Source organism: Euprymna scolopes, chromosome 4 (assembly GCF_053919585.1).
Source record: "Euprymna scolopes isolate OS-2025 chromosome 4, ASM5391958v1, whole genome shotgun sequence".
Classification (NCBI taxonomy): Eukaryota; Metazoa; Mollusca; class Cephalopoda; order Sepiida; family Sepiolidae; genus Euprymna; species Euprymna scolopes.
Window position 1 is genome coordinate 178,282,891 of NC_136485.1, and position 20,959 is coordinate 178,303,849.

At 32.5% G+C, this 20,959-nt stretch overlaps 1 protein-coding gene across 3 annotated transcripts in view; it reads right to left on the reverse strand.

Annotated features, from left to right (window-relative positions):
* LOC145270368 (D(1B) dopamine receptor-like) overlaps nucleotides 1-20,959 on the reverse strand; it is a 1,085,834-nt gene that overhangs the window by 930,835 nt on the left and 134,040 nt on the right. Inside the window, exon 2 of one of the 3 annotated variants that reach the window (XM_080126039.1) lies at nucleotides 334-413. The exons of the other annotated variants lie outside the window; for them this stretch is intronic. Coding sequence (XP_079982165.1) covers nucleotides 334-376 — 43 coding nt within the window. The 5' untranslated portion in view covers nucleotides 377-413. The remainder of the gene's footprint in view (nucleotides 1-333; nucleotides 414-20,959) is intronic. 3 annotated transcript variants of the gene reach the window in all.

The following is a 20,959-nucleotide window of genomic DNA, read 5'->3' on the forward strand; positions in this document are numbered from 1 at the left end:
GATGTTGCTTGTCAAGAATTGAAAATTTAATCATGAACAGTATCTCAGAATTTGATATGTAGACTTTTGTTATTTACATATATACTCATATGTTATTGTTTATTTCCTTACTCCTATATAAACTAGCACGTCAATACGTTTACCATGTTTGATTATTTCACTACAGTCATGTATAAATAGAGATGTCTTATTCTCTCAGCTTTTCAGAAAATGGTTTCCAGTCGCCCTAATGTTTGAGATATTTTCAATTCACAGGAATTCCGTTTTTCACCGTTTTTCATCATCTTTTATTTTAAGAATTTTAAAGCAAAGTATTCGTAATAAACTACTTACCTGAGGGAAACACGAATGAGCCCAGTCGAAATGGTTTATTCATTTTGGTGATAATGGCGCATAAAATTAAACCCACTTACCTAAAATAAAGGGTAAAATACGTTATTAGAAATTACATCGACGTTTTATGAAGTACAGAAATTTCATTATTCTAATTTAAAGACTACATTCAAATATTACCATTAGTTTTATGGATCCAATTTTGTGAGGCATTGCCTGATTTCATTATCACCGAATCCCTTTAACGAGACCTTGTATTAATGTAAAGTTTATTTTATCTACGCATTTTATGATATGTTTAATCGTTTGGGTCATAAACAGAATATAACCTTATTTTCAACGATGTGATTAGTGAAACAAAAAAGTCATAAGTTTATTAACAATGATTGTAGAACCATATCCTATCTAAAAAGTATTAATACGTGCTTTAACACAAAAGATTCGATAGGATTTTTATCGGGAATATTAACAATGATTACAGAGTCTGCAATTGTGCTCATTAGATAAATTTCATATTTTCCAGTGATTTGAACAAGTTCGATAAAGATGTTACCATCGGAAAAGTGTCTGAAACGAAAATTGCGGCGTTTCTCCTAAACTGTGTAAAGCCATTTTCGACAAGTGTTTAAATATTTAAGAATAAACAAAAACATCAGAGAGTTCATTTCGAAGATTTGTTGTTTCTGTGAGTTGTATGTTTACCTTTTGAGTGGGTCAGTGTTTACTAGACACGAGAGCGACCTTCGATATTTCCAAGATGTCTCCCTTCAATCTCAAGATACTATAGTAAGGGTAGTCCTGCGTGTAATTGTGAGGCAGGAGTTGCGCAAACTACAACCACACTTCTCTTGAATCGGGTCTAATGGCAAGAAGAAGCCCAAGACTTACTGAAGACAATGCCGAGATAAGCGGAGAGCACATACAGCACTAGGGATTCCCAAATAGTCACCCATTTTAGTACTGACCAAGTTCAACGTTGCTTTACTTCGATGATGACCGGAACTGGTGTGCCAATGTGATTATGCCGTATATTCGCAAAAAAGGTGTAATTAATATAAATTGTTAATAGATATTACGTCATATAAAACGAAACAAAAGGAACGCTATACACGGCCATGCATGCATAATAAAATGGAAATAAATGCAACATTGAGGAATATTAGGGTCACCAGCTAGTAAAAGCTAACTGAATATGAACAGTGTTTTGCAAATGAAAAATCAAAGTAAACATGATTCAATCAAAAAGCATTTATAAAACTATAGGTTTACAAAATGATAAAAGTCATTTTTCGTCAGAAATTTTCATTTGTAAAAGTTTATCTAATTCTTGCTTTTGGTATGAAAATCCTCAGTGATTGGAATTTCTATGTGAATTTATGTGTGGATATTCCTATAGAAATAATAGGCAAGGTAAGTATTAGGCAGCGTGGCACTGTGTATTATGTTATCTTGTTCTGTTAGTGCGTGTGTAGATGTGATATATTGTTATATAAAGCACTGCCGGGGTATGCCAAGTAATCTTAATAATCATTATTATGATCGTTGTTGATGTCTAGAAAATATGTATCAAACGAAAGATATTTTCAGATAATAATATTTTGGTAGAGACGAATCAGGAATGTTAACATAGAAATGTTAAAACAAACAAAAATGTTAGAAGATAAACAATGGAGATGTCACGTAAATTAATGACGTAATAGGATAGACTGTTAATGCACGTAATGACAATTTAATGGTTGGAGAGAGACAGGAAAAGTCGGACGTTAACACAAAAGATATCGTGTCCGCGTTTTTCAAGCTCGGTGAATACTTACAACGCCTTACAGTTCTGTAAAAATGTAAAAAATAAATTTAAATCATAACCTATTGTTCTTTGCTTTCAGAGAAAGATGACCTTTAATAATAATAAGAGATGAAGACATAAGAGGGAAGATATGTGTTTGCCTGTGTTAATGAACTGTTTTTATCATATGTGAAACAGACACACATATACATACAACAATAGAACATCTTAATAACTAGACATCACACGCTGTATATAAGAGTAATAAAAATTCAAGAGAGCTATATGCCCAGTCCATTAAATCCAAAGTTGCTGATCAGCGGCTTGGTTCCCACCAGTTTTAGAAAATAGCAAACAGGAACAGAAGTGTGCGTTCTATTCCAACCATTATCAATGGACCAGGGGTCATCTCGTCAGCATCAGACAAGGCCAAACTATTTGCCAAGAACTTTGCAGCTTATTCTACCCTCTGCGATGCAGGCCATCAACTCCCCATATTTCCTCCTATAACACAGAACACGATTGGTAACATAAATATATCTATGCGTGAGGCTAATCAAGAACATTGATTTCAGTAAAGCAACTGGCCCTGACGGCATCCCAATTATAGTGTTAAAAAAGCTTCAACCAGAACTTGCTCCCATACTTACGAAACTGTTTAAACATTGCCTTAAGGAGAAGTGCTTTACAACACCCTGGAAAACCTCATCAGAATGCCCTGTATTTAAGAATTCAGGTGATAAGTCATCTCCCTCTAAGTACAGACCAATAAGTCTCCTGTTTGTCATGAATAAGTTGCTGGAATCCATATTAAATAGAGAAATAGTCAACCATTTCAGCAGAAATAACCTTAGTGACACATAATATGGTTTCCGTTCTGCAAGATCTACCGCAGATGTGCTAACGGTTATATCTCATAGGATTAGCGAATCTCTTTACAAAGGCATCCTTTCTAGAGCAATTGCTCTTAACATATCAAAGGACTTCGACAAGGTATGGCATAAAGGCCTACTTCACCCGATTTCCAGCTACGGTATAACTGGAAATGTTTTCTCAATCATTAACTCATTTCTCTCTGATAGGCTCATAAGAGTAGTGGTCGATGGACAAAAATAAGAGGCCTGCAGTATTAATGCTGGTGTCCCTCAGGGGTTCATTCTGGGCCCAACTCTCTTCCTGATCTACATACATGATCTCCCTAAACACTTACTTAAATCATTCGTTGACATCTATGCTGACGACACGATTATCTACGGCAACACGTCTAAGTCTGTAAACGACCAAGTTCTTTCTGATTCTCTCTCCTCTGATCTTGAGCGCGTGGTTCAGTGGGGGAAGACGCGGCTGGTTACCTTTAATGCATCTAAAACCAAGCTCCTATCTTTACATAATCAACGCTCTGATCCCCATCTGACATCAATTGAAATGGATGGCTCTCGTCTAGGAGAAGTCCCACGTTTTGACAAGCTTCTGGATTTGACCTTTACTCCTGATCTGAAATGGAACACGTACATCAAGTCTGTTGCCAAGGTCGCTGGAAAGATGGTGGGATCCTTCTACCGCTGTAAAAGATATCTAACTAATGATGCAATATAAAAGCTGAGTACGTCCAAGGATGGAGTACTGCTGCCATATCTGAGCAGTAGCTGCTAAAAACAGCCTATCCTGCCTTTACAAAATAGACTTCGTGGCTTAGTAGGGGGTGCCCTTTTCTCTTCCCTACAGCCTCTCTCCCACAGAAGAGACGTTGCGAGCCCATCTTTGTTTTATCGTTATTTCCATGGCAAGTACTCGTCTGAAATCCAATCTCTGGTCCCCCCTCGCCATCTTTTATGAAAAACACCCGTCTAGCTGAAACCACTGTCAAAAACTTTCCCCGCTCTTTATCTGTGCCTAAACCAAAACGTAGATTACATGAACAAAGCTTTTTTCTTAGAACTGCACGCCTGTGGAACTGTTCCGTCTTCCTGTTTCCCACCTGACTACAACCTGGATGTCTTCAAGTCCAACGTAAACAATTCCCTGCTGAACCGCCCCCTTAAATAGACACTTTATTAGATCTCAACACTAACGTTCTGTGCATGCAATAACCCTTATCCCTGAGTGGCTTCCGGGCCTTGATAAGTGGTGACCACATTGTAAAAAAAAATGATAAGATGTGTATATGCCATAAAATCGGATAAAGAAAGAGGGTAGCTATTCAAGCCAGTCGTATTTTTAGCATTCGATCGAATCGCATTTCGATATTATGACATGAGAAAAATATCAGGCAGTTGACTAGTACAGAAATGAGGTCGAAAAAAGCTTAGATTAAGCATCCGAATGTTTTATATTTTCCTCTCATGAAGGATGTGATAATAATTCGAATAAGAAATGAACTTTGAAAAGATTAACATATTTTATTAATTTGGTTAAACAACTGCTTATTTTGTTGAGAAGAAGAAATCTTCGTTTATTTTATATTTTAACGCTAATAAATTCAGTGCAAAAATGGCCCTAATTCTTTTTTTGCCGAGTCCAATTAAAGCGTTTTCAACTCCAAACTAACTAGATGTTTGATGGATTAGCGATTATATAAAACATTACATGTGCGTGTTTCTGTGTTCATTACTTCATCTGACATGAACATCGAGGTATAAGAGAAAACCAAAGCAATTCCATTGTAAAGCAGCCATATTGTTCCTATCGTATTCATAGAATCAATGATGTTTACAAATGTTTGGATAAAGAATCCGCATTTTTCATATTGTGTTGTTTTTTGTTTGTTGTTGTTTTTTTACATTTTCTTGATTTTTTTTTATATGGAGCTGAGCGTCAATCATATGACAAGGCTTCTTTAGGGAACTGCCATTTGCCTTGTCAAGAATGATTGGTATTTTGTAAAGCGCAACTCATTTCTCAACGCTTGTGCAGAAATGGAATCACACGGCCGGAAAACAAACAAAAGGTGCAGCGTTCAATCGGGAAGAAAAAAACAAACAAACAGAAGTTTGGTTCCTTCTTAATTGAAAGTTGGTTTGCAAAGTTTTGGTCTAAGAATATTTTTTTTTTTATCTTTACAATATTTTTGCATTTTCCAATGTTAAACGTGACGAGACCATGCAGATCTCAATCGTTACTAATCATAAACAGAAAACGACCAGAACACACACACACACGCGCGCGCTCATATATATATATATATATATATATATATATATATATATATATATATATATATTCAAATGAAAGCTCCGAAACTATCTGCAATTGCAGTATAGACCTAATAATTCATCATAAAACTCAGAGTGTGAATTTAACACTGATTTCCACCGTTTCAAATTATCTATTTTGCTTGTGTGTAGAGTCTGACCGTTAGAGGATAAAATAGGTGTAATGCTGTCACACTGTGGACTGTAGGTTATTTTTAAGGCCGGTGTAAAATGGTTTGGAATCTTTACGACTTGCTGTTTCCTTAAATTCATGGACTCTTTCATTCTTCGTAAAGATTTCTAAACGTTATTTTTACCAATATGTATGTTTCTTAGTTGACAAATTTTGTCATCATCTCTTTTATTAGAAATGTCGTCAAACCAATTCTGGTGATTCTGTTTAAAAAAAGTCAGGAACATCAATAGAAATCTCAGTTTCATATAAAACCTTGCATGATTTTTCAATATCATTGGTGACTTCAACATTCGTGAATTCAGACTTTTTATTGGCATGATGTTAATAAGTTTTTATGCTTGTGATTTGACCACGCGCCGATGATTCAAAGGCAACAAATAACGATTAATCGGATAGATTGTATGTTTTTTGGAAATAATTGAATGCATTAAAACCTTTTTGAGAACACGAATCTTTGTTATGACGAATTCAATAAGGTGCATGTCTTTTGATCGAGGTGACTCCAAGTTATTGGGTTTTCCTCTCTTTTTTTGCTGTTTGGTTATTGCAATAATGTGTTACTGGTGATGACGTTCTATTATTTACAAAAAAAGAAGACGTAATTAATTGTCATTTATTTCCTTCTTTCCCTGGTGACTCAAAACCTCGTGCCCTGAATCTGTTCTGCGCGATCTCCAACTATTATATCACAAATCTCTCGGCGAGGACATCGTTTCTAGGTCAATTGCTCTTGACATATAAAAGGCCTTTGATAGGATATGGCATAAAGGTCTACTCCACTAGAGTATAGATTAATTTATTTATTCAATAATGGTGGTTTATCACTTGGGGTTGTATAGCCTAATGCTTCTGTTGATAAGCATTAGGCTTCGAAATACCATGGTATAACGAGTCCTTACTTAGCCTACACCCCTAACTGATTAATCATCTTTATTGAATAAATGAAGAAATCTATAAGTATATAATTTTATATCGTCATTTTCTTTCTTTACTGATTTCTATATAACCTCCAATACAATTTGTTTAGCTATGTATTATCCCGATAATTTACACACACACACACATATATATATATATATATATATATATATATATATATATATATATATATATATATATATATATATAGTAGGTCACAAATATAAAAAATATGTGACATCTAGCTGATGGTACATTATGAAAAAATGTTAGAATGTTAAAATAAAATTCATTTAATTTTATTTGAATCAAAATTTTTAACATCCTAACATCTGACAAATTAATATACATATTTACTTTATCTTGTCTATCACAGGATATAACTGGTATAAAACTCGATAGGAAAACGACCGGGTAGTGAAAGCTCAAAGGATTATATTTGTAGTACAAAGAAATAATTGAAAAATATTGAATATCGAGAGACAGAACATCGAAAATACGCTTTCAACGTTTCATTTTAGTTTGAGTAATATTATCACAGTGTTCTTAATACTCATAAATTCTTCTTTCGATAATTTCCTGGTTTGGGAGGAAGGGTTCTAAACTTATACAAGTAGAAAACGGGAATAGAACCAAAGAGAAGAAAAAATACACCATTTTTATGTCGTAAAAAATACACCATTTTTATGTACGTAAAAATTTTTACAAGCAGTTCGGTATTTAAAAGCGATTGATTGTGCGCATTAGATCTGCAATAATCTCGTTTGATCTGCAGAGATTACAAATCTTAGGAAGAAGATGAAATGAATATATTTACGGACAAATATTGTCCATCGAGACTTCCGTAAGATTATCGAGGGGTTTTCAATGTATCATGACTGAAATTTGTATACAAGCGTAGACACTAAATTTAGAGCGCAGGATAATTTATGAAAAACCTTGGCTGGATTGAACATAGTTAATAGAAGATACTTAAACTTGATCGCTTCAGAAAATAAATTAATAGAAAACCAATTAGTAATTTTTTTCTTAATATGTAATCAATATATAGAATAATTTTGTAACTTACATGTTAATTAATTGCGTATATTTAGTTTTGTCTACATTTGTCCATTGAGACTTTCTTTATTTAGTTATGTCTACATTTGTCCACTGAAACTTTCTTTATTTTGTTATGTCTACAGTTGTCCATTGAGACTTTCTTTATAAAGTTATATCTACATTTGTTCATGGAGACTTTCTTTATTTAGTTATGTCTACATTTGTCCATTTAGACTTTCTTTATTTAGTTATGTCTACATTTTTCCATTGAGACTTTCTTCGTCTAGTTATGTCTACATTTGTCCATTGAGACTTTCTTTATTTAGTTATGTCTACATTTGTCCATTGAGACTTTCTTTATTTATTTATGTCTACATTTGTCTATTGAGACTTTCTTTATTTAGTTATGTCTACATTTGTCCATTGAGACTTTCTTTGTTTAGTTTTCTCTACAATAGTCCATTGAGACTTTCTTTATTTAGTTATGTCTACATTTTTCCATTGAGACTTTCTTCGTCTAGTTATGTCTACATTTGTCCATTGAGACTTTCTTTATTTAGTTATGTCTACATTTTTCCATTGAGACTTTCTTCGTCTAGTTATGTCTACATTTGTCCATTGAGACTTTCTTTATTTAGTTATGTCTACATTTGTCCATTGAGACTTTCTTTATTTATTTATGTCTACATTTGTCTATTGAGACTTTCTTTATTTAGTTATGTCTACATTTGTCCATTGAGACTTTCTTTGTTTAGTTTTCTCTACAATTGTCCATTGAGACTTTCTTTATTTAGTTTTCTCTACAATTGTCCATTGAGACTTTCTTTATTTAGTTTTCTCTACAATTGTCCATTGAGACTTTCTTTATTTAGTTATGTCTACATTTGTTCATTGAGACTTTATTTATTTAGTTATGTCTGCATTTGTCCATTGAGAACAGTGCAAGCAACTGCACTTTGAAGATGTAGAGTGCAAATTTATATAGAAATAAAAATGCTGTTATTTATGCAAACATACAGACTTACCTTGATAATAATGAAATGTAAAAAAACAATTCCATATAACAGATGTGGCCGTCCAAATACTTCGCAAAGAAGGCAGAAAAGTTGATAAATATGTGGAACGAAGACACTACCGAAATATCAACAATTGTGGAAGTACTAGAAAACTTTCTGTTATATATTTTTAAAACAAACAAAATAAAAACGGTCGAAATATTAAGAAACATCTTGAATTGTGGAAACCAGCTATCTTAGCCAAGTGTTTTAACCAATCATAGAGACGTTCTATTAAAATGGCAAATCACAAATACAAGTATAATTATACGAGGTACCTTCATTAAGATTCAAGACTGTTTGTACAGGCATTTAAAATTGTCGTAGACTCTTGAACATTCAGAGAAAATGTATGGTGCACTAGTGTACAAGTTCATTTTCATTTTTCCTATAATCCAGACTTTGCTGTCGGTAGCTCACAGCTTTTGCCTGTTTTTGACAGACTAAAATAGATTTGTCAAATAATATGTGTAACAAAATAACATTTAACGCTTATCTTAAACGTCACATTTTTATTTCAGTTGATTGATGAGTTCGTCTCTCAGTATTCCTTTGTGTTGAAAACAAGCAAGGTGCATACCAAAGTCAAATCTGATAAAATTATAAACGAACAATGAAACGTCTGGTGCAAATATTCCCATCGAAGTCGTTTTTCATGGTTACATTTGAAAATGACGTATCTATTGTTTATCAGTCAATCCATCACCGCAATAAACATTTCATATTCACATCATTCGTACTTTCGCAATCGTACTTAGTCTACTTAGTATTTCAGACATTATGCATCTACAACGTTTGTTAAATTCAAATCTAATTAATAATTCATGCGCAAAGATAAATTATAGACTTTTTAAAAACAAATTCTCAACGCATTCTTAGTTGCAGTTAATTTACACCAAATATCTTAGAAATAATATTAAGTTGGTTTATATTTTAATAAGAAGTGGAGGAACATTATAGGTTAACGTTTTTTCACCCAAGTTCTATCCATTAGGCATTCAAGTTCTCTCTATCCATTAGGCGTGAACAAACGATATTCAACCATTAAGCATCGATTATAACACGAGTTACTTGCTTTGTCATATGAACAACGTCAGCCCTGCCGGTGTGATCAAACGGTGTTCAAGAACGATAAGATAAACGGTGGTCTTCTTCTGCTTGATAGTTGTCTACCTCATGCCATCGCATCCTGAGATGACTCTGGAGGTGATCTCTGCTTTGTGTGTGATTTCTGGCTGTGATGTCTGCTTTGGTGGTCACAAATGAGACGCAATACAGATTTGTAGAAAAAAAAGTAACTACTTTATTTTCCAATATTATGCATAAACGGAAAAAGGATATTAAATTACAAATGACTCCTTTTATCATAGCTATGCTACCTTAGCTAATTCTTTGCGACGGAGGAAGGGGTACCCCCCTCTTTCCTCTCATAACAAAGACACCAAAATATGTGTGTTCACTGCATGCTGGTCAGTCGAGAAGGAGGATGGAGATTTGTAAAAATGGGATTATGGGAATTCTATTGTCCACCCCTTAAGCGACAGGCCCCATCACTCAACAAAAATATATGTTACTACGCTGAGAGTGACACATAACAAACAGTGCCACATGTTTCCCTTAAGTGTAAAATGCGATTTGGAAAACTATATGCTTATCAAAGTTATAATATATTATTATAAACAGAATTAGCTTTTATGAGAAACGGAGGAAAATGTATATATTGTTTGAGTCATCTGTAAGTATAAACACTTGAATTTTATAAATAAATGTTTTGTGGTCAATCATTAGAGCTGGATAATGTTAACGCAAAAATGGAGAAAATATATAGGTTATTTGATCAATCTGTTCGTTATATAGTAAAAACCTGATTCTCATAAATATGTACGATCGGTAAATATATTGAATGAATGATTTATGACTTTGATCCGCGAAAATTACGCTGAATATGTGTTTCTAAGTTGAAAGTCGTTTTTATATTCGCTTTTTCATTACAGACAAAACAATGCGTGAACTGTAAGACCTAGTTCAAAACATAGTCATAGAAATCGCAAATGTTTGGAATACAAATATTTGCAAACATCAGAGAAGGCAAATGTATATTTACCAAGCTCAGCGGCTATTAAATGGAGAGGTGTTTGTTGACAAGACCGGTAATTGAGATTGACAAGAAGGCGTTATCTCAGCTCTTGTTTAAACCTACTTTGCAATTAAACACTCAACACAGTATAGTATATAACAATCGTCAGCTAACCTCGGGTTATAAAGCTATGGAAAATAACGACGGTTGAATAAATAAATGTCTTTACTATACAATAAAGTAATTTTTACTATTAGCATCTTCTTATCATTTACTATGAAGGATAATAGTAATATTTTTTCGGAAACTAATTTCTATAAATCTAACGTTTTAATAAAACTTAATTCATCGATCAATTTGTTACTAAGTTTCGGGCTACTATTTTCACTTCTATATAAGTGTATGTTGCCTTGTCAGCAGCCCTTAATTTATCATGAGTCTATCACTTTCGAGTCTGTTATCCTCCACCCTCTCTTTCTCTCTCCCTCATATATATATATACATATATATATATATATATATATATATATATATATATACCAAATCTCTTAGACCAAGTCCAAAAAGGAATTTACTGATCTAAATGGCATCGCACTATCAACTAACCTCCAACAAGTAATTTCATCAAAATGTGCTCTGATGAACTCGCAGCACTTGTGCTTCTCGACGTAAGTACCCCCGACCAATGTAATAAGCACCCCACTGCTCTAGAGGTCCCTGGATGCCGAAAAGACTTCTACTTTAATAGTTTTTTTTCCATCGAACTGCTAGACCATCATAGATACTGGCATACAAAAATGTAACTCTAATGTGAAAATATTAAAGTAGCTATGTGCTTAGTTTTAGGTAAATAAGCATAATATATATATATATATATATATATATATATATATATATATATATATATAATTCTTTACACTGCAAAAGTGCAAAAACAGTTATTAGAAAATGCAATTATTATTTTTCTATTCCTTATTTAACAAACTTTACATGTAACATACACTTTTTAAAAATATTTTTGTAAATTATAATATTCACATATCGTCGTACGCCTGTACTTACTTACCTGGATTTGCCTATTTTAAATTCTTTCGAATCGTTCATTATATAAGTAATCTTCCCCTTTGTGCACACAATATATAGATTCGTATCAACTCATTCTGACAATACACGACCAAATGGAACGTATGAGACATTTTTTTATCTTAAGTTGCTGGGATTGCGCCTCCCTGTATTTTGTTCTGAATAAGAACCTTGTAATTATTGAATTTCAAACATGTCAGGTGATTTTAAAATAGATAAAAGTTTGCAAGATTTGCGTTTATTTCTGATCTTTTGTAAATTAATTTACTTGTTTTGTTTCACAGCATGTCAACTCGGGATATTTAATGGCGAATCTGTTTATTATGGAAAATGGTTTTATGAGGTTTGGTTTGGTTGTTTTGTTTGACAGTATATCGACTGTTTTCACACACAGACATACGTACCCAAACACACACACAAACGCACAAACACACACACACACACACACACAAACGCACACACATCAACACACACATTACACACATACAAACACACACACACACACACACACACACTACACAGTAGAAATCCCCCGATGCCAGAAAGCCTTCTATTTTTATAGTTTATTCCCTCGAACTGCAAGACTTTGGAATTCCTGGCCCCGCTTCCCTCACTGTACTAAAATGCAAACGTGCAAGTGAACTGTAAACAGACATCATACTGCTCAACTCCCCACATAGTATTTTTTTTACAAAGGAGTCACCACTTATCAAGCCCCGGACGCCACTCAAGGATAAGGGTTAATAAGCGTACAGTGGTCAATGGGACAATGGCGTAATAATCGTTAGGAGTGGAAATTTAGTAAATTGGATTACTTAAGGGGAACGGCTCATCAAGGACTTGTTTACATTGGACTTGAAGACGATCATATTGCAGTCAACTGGAAAGCAGGCAAAACGAAAGAGAGTTCCACGGATGTGCAGTTCTAAGAAAGAAACTTTGTTCATGGAATCCACGATTAGGTTTAGGCACAGATAATTAGTAGGGGAAATTATTGATAGTGTTTTCAGCTAGACGATGTTTCTCATGAAAGTTTGGTGAGGGGGGCATATATTGGAACTCAGTCGAGCACTTGCTATGAAAATAGCGATAAAGCAGAGACAGGCTCGCAACGTCTCTTCTGTGAGAAAGAGGTTGCAGGGAAGAGAAAAGGGATTCCCCACTCTGTCAAGGCAGGATAAACTGCTTCTAGTAGCTCTTGCCCAGATGTGGCCACAGTACTCCGTCCTTGGATCTATGCAAATTATGTCTTAGATAGTAGTCCTCTACATTTAAATGTCACCGTGCTTTGTTTAGGGTGAAAATGTAATAATAAAAAATACATAGGGAGATAACCAGTGACTCTGTTTCCAAATAAAAGTGAGCAGTTATTCAGCAAAATCATGAAATATATTGATTGATACAAGTCCATAAGAAATACATGTCGAATCCTTTACCTCAACCTGGCCATCTATCAATATAAATTTCTACATGTCAGTTTTTACGAGAAAAGCGTGTTTTATTCGCGTGTCAAGATTTGCTCGTCACAATCTTAATAAGTGACACATTAGATGATACTGCCGAGCACGGTAAATGACTGACATCTTTATGAATATTTTAATTACTTGAAGATGCAGCGAAAAAAACAGGACACAATTAGTTCATCAATGCCAAATCATTTAAGGAGATTGTATTTCCTATAAGAATATTCAATTTAAAATTTATTTCTGACGAAATCTTTCGCTTAATAAAGACAGCATACCAGAAAGGCATCATTTAAGTATAGTCAATCATAGGATTAATGAGATATTTTAGTTTAGGGGTTCGTATTAAATGGTGATAAAGCAATATGTTTTTTTTTGTTTTATTTATTTATTTATTTTTTTTTTTTTTGCCGATTTGTCATCGCCAGTCAGTGTATAGTCGTCACAGATCAAAACTAACGACGAACCATGTGCCGAGCATGATCGAATTTCTATGCAGAGGTCTTCTTTAGCTTCCCATCTACATAACGCATTATAATGTAACTGCTTCACTACAAAATCATGTTTAACTCCAATATCAACAAATACTCATCATAAATAATTTTTTTTTCTATTTTATATTAAAATTCCGATTTTTACATAAACTTATTAGTGCATGTTTGTTAGTGTTATTTGTTAGTGTTACGTCTTATGTGTTAGTGTAAGGTTTTAGTGTTAGATCTAAACACAAACGTGTTATTTGTTTGTCTTAATTTTAGTGTTAGTTGTTAATTTTACATGTTAGTGTTAGTTGTTAGTGTTAGTTATTAATGTTAGATCTAACTCAAACTTATTAGTGTTATTTGTTTTTGTTATTTGTTAGTGTTGGTCGTTAGTGTTAGTTGTTAGTGTTAGTTGCTAGTGTTAGATCTAAACAAACTTATTAGTGTTTATGTTATTTGTTAGTGTTATTTGTTTGTGTTAGTTGTTAGTCTAAGATGTTAATCTTAGTTGCTAGTGTCATTTGTTAGTGTTAATTCTTAGTTTTAGTTAGATCTAAACACAAACTTATTAGTGTTATTTGTTAGTGTTAGTTGTTAGTGTTATTTTATATGTTAGTTTTTAGTGTTAGTTGTTTGTGTTTTCTGTGCTACGGAATTTACTTTTCTACATAGTCAACACCATTCTTAATGCACATTTGCCAGGAATTCAATTACGCATGTCTATTTCTGATGCCCGTTCGTGGCAGTTGTTACATTCCTAGAGTCTCATATTCTCAATATCTGCAACAGATAAATGAAACTTTCAGCTTATGCATGCAAAATTTCAACAATGATAACAATGCCATTTACAATATCCTCTGATTCGTTTTGGCGGAATAAAAATTAAGAGATATTACTTTTTGGACGACCCTCGTATATTCTACCAAGAAATTGACGTTGTAACTCTATTTCCGGTTATTTTTTCACCGACTTATTCTAATATATCGTAATAAATACATTAGTTCTTCTCTGATATTGTGTACGGATTATTCCCAAAAAATAATAAAAGAAAAATGGTTTGCTCTCTTTGAACAATGTCGTCAGCAGAAGCTGACCTGAGGTCTCGGCGGAAGTAGAGATGCGAATGATAATAATCTGATTTCGATTTTCTATTTATAGGAGATGCGATTGTGACCCTCATCCATCATGGATTATCATGCTTGACAGATGCGGCTCAAGAGAATCGAAGCGCGCGACGAGATGTTAGTCGTCGTCATGGTGACAGAAGCTGTAGTTTCTGAACGATTTTAACGTAACAAGCGACATCGTTTATTTTAGATAAGTTAAACGTTCGTTATACGTGTTCTAATCGCCATAAATATAAACACTTAGTATTAATGTGTTCAGGAAACAAAATTAAATTCATTGAGTTTCTATGGAATTTAGCTATCGTTTTTTTTGTTTTTTTTACTTCAAATAAATTTTAATAATTCAATATTGCTTATATTACGAATCTTGACATTTGTTTGACCTTTTCGGTGTTCAACAATTGCCTTAAAACGTGAAAGGTATAAAACTGTCCTGGACTTTTTTTTTTTTTTTTTGCAGGTTAACCTTATAAACCATTTTCATACGCTTCCATTATTTTTCCTTTAGTTCCCACATTCTAATTCAGAAAAAATATATTATATTTTTCTCGGTTCGAATATATTTATCTAATACTTGTCGTTGGCTAGTTTTTCATCTTGAATTAATATTTTATAAGGATCACAAAACTCATCAAAATTGTCCCCAAGAACCGTGACATAAAGAATAAAGTGGCTGGTAAAATTGTGTTGTAAGTGACACTATTAGGGAAGTAGAAGATTTAGTCTTCAATGCGGGGGATACTCAGAATACAATTGCAAATTACTTTTCCAGCTGACAGAATAAGAACATGCTACCTTCGTGGATTAAATAAAGGATCCTATTTGAAATTTTGTGTAAATTGTTGAGTTTCACAAAATGATTCCCGAGCTAGACAAGATACAACTGAAGTAGGTCGGAAATTACATCGACCAAAATATTGTGAAAATAACACTCAAAATAATAATAGCACTAATCCGAATAATTCAAATATAACGTATTTTTAAGCTCTATACATAAAGTGGCTTCCTATCTTGTCTGGAGCGATTTCTATAAAAATATTTGGGGCGCATAATGAACGGGTTAAAATTTCTACACAGTAAGTCTAAGTTTATTCTTTTTTATATATAAAGTGGCGACTAAAGTAAAGGCGTCGCCACTTATCAAGGTTTGGGGGATGGCGCTTGGTTAATACTGTGGAACCTATTAGATTGTAGACTTTTTTTATCTTATCTGAGAGAGCGAAACTAGTGATAGATACACAAATGTGGAGAAATACTCCAAGTAAAAATACTCCGAGCGAATAATGTATTTGTAAAGATACAAACTACTCTCAGGTGTAAGTAATTTTCTTGTACGGTAAAGGAACCCTACCTTCTTTGCAACAGTTTTTGTCTTCATCATCAATGTAGTTGTTTTGCTTTTGTTCACGGCAAACATGTTATATTGAGTCTAAAACATAAAAAGCTACTTTAATAGGAACAATATTTTATACAGTGGCAATCTTTATGTGGACTTGAGAAGGAAGTTATTTGTTCGTATTATAGTCACGTGTCTGCATGTTGGTTACAATTGGCTTTTGAATAAATCTCTTCTCGATTCCATCTCCTTTTATAAATTCTGTCCAATAATGAACAGCTCGAAAAAAAAGGAACAAGAACAAACTATAAATTGTAAAGAAACAAAAGAACAAATATTTCAAACCGTTACAGACATTGCCGTAATTATTTAAACGGTTACGTGACTTCTGCGCTCATTCTATGAAACGGACAAAAGAGGCAAAGGTTGTATGGAAGGATTAACCCCCAAAAATGGATGCTTTCTTTTATTAATGGCTTAAGATTTGGCGTTAGCCTAGTTGAATGGACAGCAAATTCTGAGGGATGTTTAATTGGAAAAGCGCGTTATTTTTTTGTGCGCCAATCGCTTTGCATGCTTTGCTCAATCTATCCATGCATTCGTGCCGACATGTACTCGGTGGTTGGAACTGTTGGGCTATGAGATTTCGAATGTCTACGATTCCATTAACGTATTTTCAAAACAGGCGCAAAAATGCAACATTGTAGTGATGAGGCAGGGATTGTAGCTTAGTTAACAGTGACCATTGTTTTTGGACTTTGTCTACGGGGAATAACACTAGTGATAGATGCAGCAGCTCAGATCAGAACAACACTCCATGCACGAGTGAATGGTAGTTTTATAGACGGACAGAATACCGGGAGGTGTGGGTAATTTACTAACACGATAGAAGTAGGCAATGCATTTGTTCCAATTCATGTTTCCTGCGAATGTTAAACAGATGAGTTCGAACGATGTGCTCTCAAGTAGTTTTATTAGTCATGCCTCTCAGTGGTAACCAGGTAATGCATCATCATCATTATCATAATAATGGTAATTATCCTGTATAGTAGCAAGTTTTCTTTTTTGTGCGTGTTTTTTTACAAAAGAAAACTTATCAAGGCCTGGAGGCCACTTGAGGATGAGAGTTAATGAGTGCGCGGTAGTCAATGGGAAAATATCGTAGTAATAGTTAGTAGTGGAAATTTGGTAAATTGGATTACTTAAGGGTGTGGCTCATCAAGAACTTGTTTACGTTGGACTTGAAGACAACCATATTGTAGTCAGTTAGAAAGCAGAAAAACGGAACAGAGATCCATAGGCGTGCAGTTCTAAGAAAGAAGTCTTTTTCATGGAGTACACGTTTGGATTTGCGTGATTTGTCTGATTGATACCGCCATGACCCACTGATTTTGCGATGCCAAATTCAAATCTCTTCGGATTTATTGGGCCCAGCTACACATTAGCACTTTTATGGATTTTTATATTTGTGAGCAAAATAGCACTTTGTGTTAAATTAATCGTATACGACGAAATATTTACAATTGTTGCCGTCGAAGAATGGAAGGGAATAGGATTCTGCTATTTTATGTTAGTGTATTCAAAGTTAGGAATAAACACAAATAACGTTGCCAAGTCTGCTGAAAAGAACATCCTCTCCCTCTACTGACCCAGAAATCTTTTTAATCTGCCGTTATGCAATATTTGTATCAAGCGACCATTCGGCCATGCATGCAGATTTGTTGCTACATCTGCGTTGATGCATCAATCACTAGTCTCCCCTTTTTGGAAAGGATACAAGAAAGAGTAGTTGGCGTAGACCGCCCACTGTTCCACAAGCTTCAATGCCTGTTTGATCACAGCAATATCGCACCCGTCTGCTATTTCTATCTTTTTTACACAGTGATAACCACTTATCAAGGCCCGGAAGCCACTCAGGGATAAGGGTTATTGCAAGTACATTACGTTAGTGTGGAGATTTGATGAAGCGTTTAATTAAGGGGGCGGTTCATTAGGAATTTGTTAATATTGGACTTGAAGACATCCAAGTTGTTGTCCGGAGGGAAGCAGGCAGACGGAACAACATGCAAGAAGGAGAAGATTGAATGTTATTCTTACTATATACAAAGTATGGCATGCTACCAGTATTTCCTAATATGTCCTTTCCGGACAGGGACTAATACTGAACCGAACATTGAAACTTGCAGGGTGTATTTAGCAGCGACGCTGGCCTGCGACACGCGATTACAATTTAAACAATGGAATCCATATACTTGTGTCAGAGTGGCAGCTAATATTAGCGAAAGCAAAAACAAACGAGAAAGATGAGAAAATCTTTAAATGACACAAGAGCAAAACAAGGAAAGAATAATTGATAAACAGAATGTCAAAAAATTGTCCAACGTTATGAACGAGAAAATAGAAACATTTGTCAATCGTAAACCGCAGAGAATGAAAAGAAAACGCTAACAAATAATCAATTTATGAGACCGATAATGCCGTCCGCAATTCCCCATAAGACAATCGTATAACAGCTGGTTAGATGAAGACAATCTAATTATTATCTTTTTGTGTTCGTCTTGTATGTTGTCTTCATCAAGTATTTATGCTTTGAAACAGCTGCGCCCACAAAAAGTTTCTCAGCTTCGATAAAAACTCTTCATTATTGAGAAACTTTGCAATTAGCTCTGAATCTTTTTTATCCTTGTTCACCACAAACAATGCATAGTGTCTCTAAGAAATTTGGGATTATCGTGATAGATTTCAGATTTATAGGAGGTTAAACTAAGTAGGGAGTTGTGCAACAATATTTTTGTTGTCATTATTTTTTAATTTTTGCATGAAGTAAAGTCGATAAATAAGGGAGGGAATTCCAAAGGCAAATGGCCCCAGCATCTAAAGACATCTACGGTGAAAGGTTAAAATTTTCATGCTAGTCAGGTGGATCAAGGGTTTATGTGTTGAGGTGATGCAAGCGAAATATGTGCAACAAAACACATTTTGTAGAAATATTTGCAAAGGATTGAAAATTACGGCGACTGACTGTTACTGCAAATATTAGATTTGTGTTGCTGTTGTTAGAGGGAGCAAACTTTCTCTGTAGTAAACCAAGCAACGTCTTCTATGTATTTATACAATAATAATTATTATTATTATTATTATTATTATTATTATTATTATTATTATTATTATTATTATTATTATTATTATTAAAGTTGTTCAATATTTAATTAACTCAGTTAAATTTAATAATGCTTTTTCAAATGAGAGAAGCTAGATATGTAAGCATATGTATTTATAAGTAAGATAGTTACACTGGTTTTGTATGTATTAAATGAAAGGGAGAGAATTAGGAAAATGAGGGAGAGGGTTAGGGTTTTAACTTTTTACTTTATACTTTTTACTTTTTACTTTTCACTTTTTACTTTTTACTTTTCACTTTTTAACTTTTTACTTTTTATTTTTAACTGTTTCTTTTTACTTTTTACTTTTTTACTTTTTAACTTTTTACTTTTTACTTTTTATTTTTTAACTTTTTACTTTTTACTTTTAACTTTTCACTTTTAACTTTTTACTTTTTACTTTTTATTTTTAACTGTTTTCTTTTTACTTTTTACTTTTAACTTTTTACTTTTAACTTTTTACTTTTTACTTTTTACTTTTAACTTTTTACTTTTTACTTTTAACTTTTAACTTTTTTCGTTTTACTTTTTATTTTTTAACTTTTTACTTTTTACTTTTTATTTTAAACTTATTACTTTTAACTTTTTACTTTTAACTTTTTACTTTTTATTTTTTATTTTTTACTTTTTACTTTTTACTTTTAACTTTTTACTTTTAACTTTTTACTTTTTAACGTTTTACTTTTTACTTTAACTTTTTACTTTTTAACGTTTTACTTTTTACTTTAACTTTTTACTTTTTAACTTTTTATTTTTAACTGTTTTCTTTTTACTTTTACTTTTAACTTTTAACTTTTTACGTTTTACTTTTTACTTTTTACTTCATACTTTTTACTTTTTATTTTTAATTTGTTATTTTTTACTTTTAACTTTTTACTTTTTATTTTTTTACTTTTTACTTTTAACTTTTTTCTATTTACTTTTTATTTTTTTACTGTTAGCATTTTACTTTTTACTTTTTACTTTTTACTTTTTTTTTATTTTTTAACTTTTTAACTTTTCACGTTTTAACTTTTTACTTTTTACTTTTTATTTTAAACTTATTACTTTTAACTTTTTACTTTTTACTTTTTACGTTTGATCTTTTTACTTTTAACTTTTTACTTTTTACTTTTTACTTTTTTTCTTAACTTATTACTTTTAACTTTATACTTTTAACTTTTTACTTTTTATTTTTTAACTTTTTACTTTTTACTTTTTAATTTTTACTTTTTATTTTAAACTTATTACTTTTAACTTTTAACTTTGTACTTTTTACTTTTTATCTTTTTACTTTTAACTTTTTACTTTTTACTTTTTACTTTTTATTTTTTAACTTTTTACTTTTAACTTTTTATTTTAAACTTTTTACGTTTTAACTTTTTACTTTTTACTTTTTATTTTTTATTTTTTAACTTTTTACTTTTAACTTTTCACGTTTTAACTTTTTACTTTTTACTTTTTATTTTTTAACTTTTTACTTGTAACTTTTTACTTTTTACTTTTTATTTTAAACTTATTACTTTTAACTTTATACTTTTAACTTTTTACTTTTTACTTTTTACTTTTTATTTTTTAACTTTTTCCATTAACTTTTTACTTTTTACTTTTAACTTTTTACTTTTTATTTTTATTTTTTACTTTTAACTTATTTACTTTTTACTTTTTACTTTTTACCTTTTATTTTTAAACTTTTTACTTTTAACTTTTTACTTTTTACTTTTTATTTTCAAC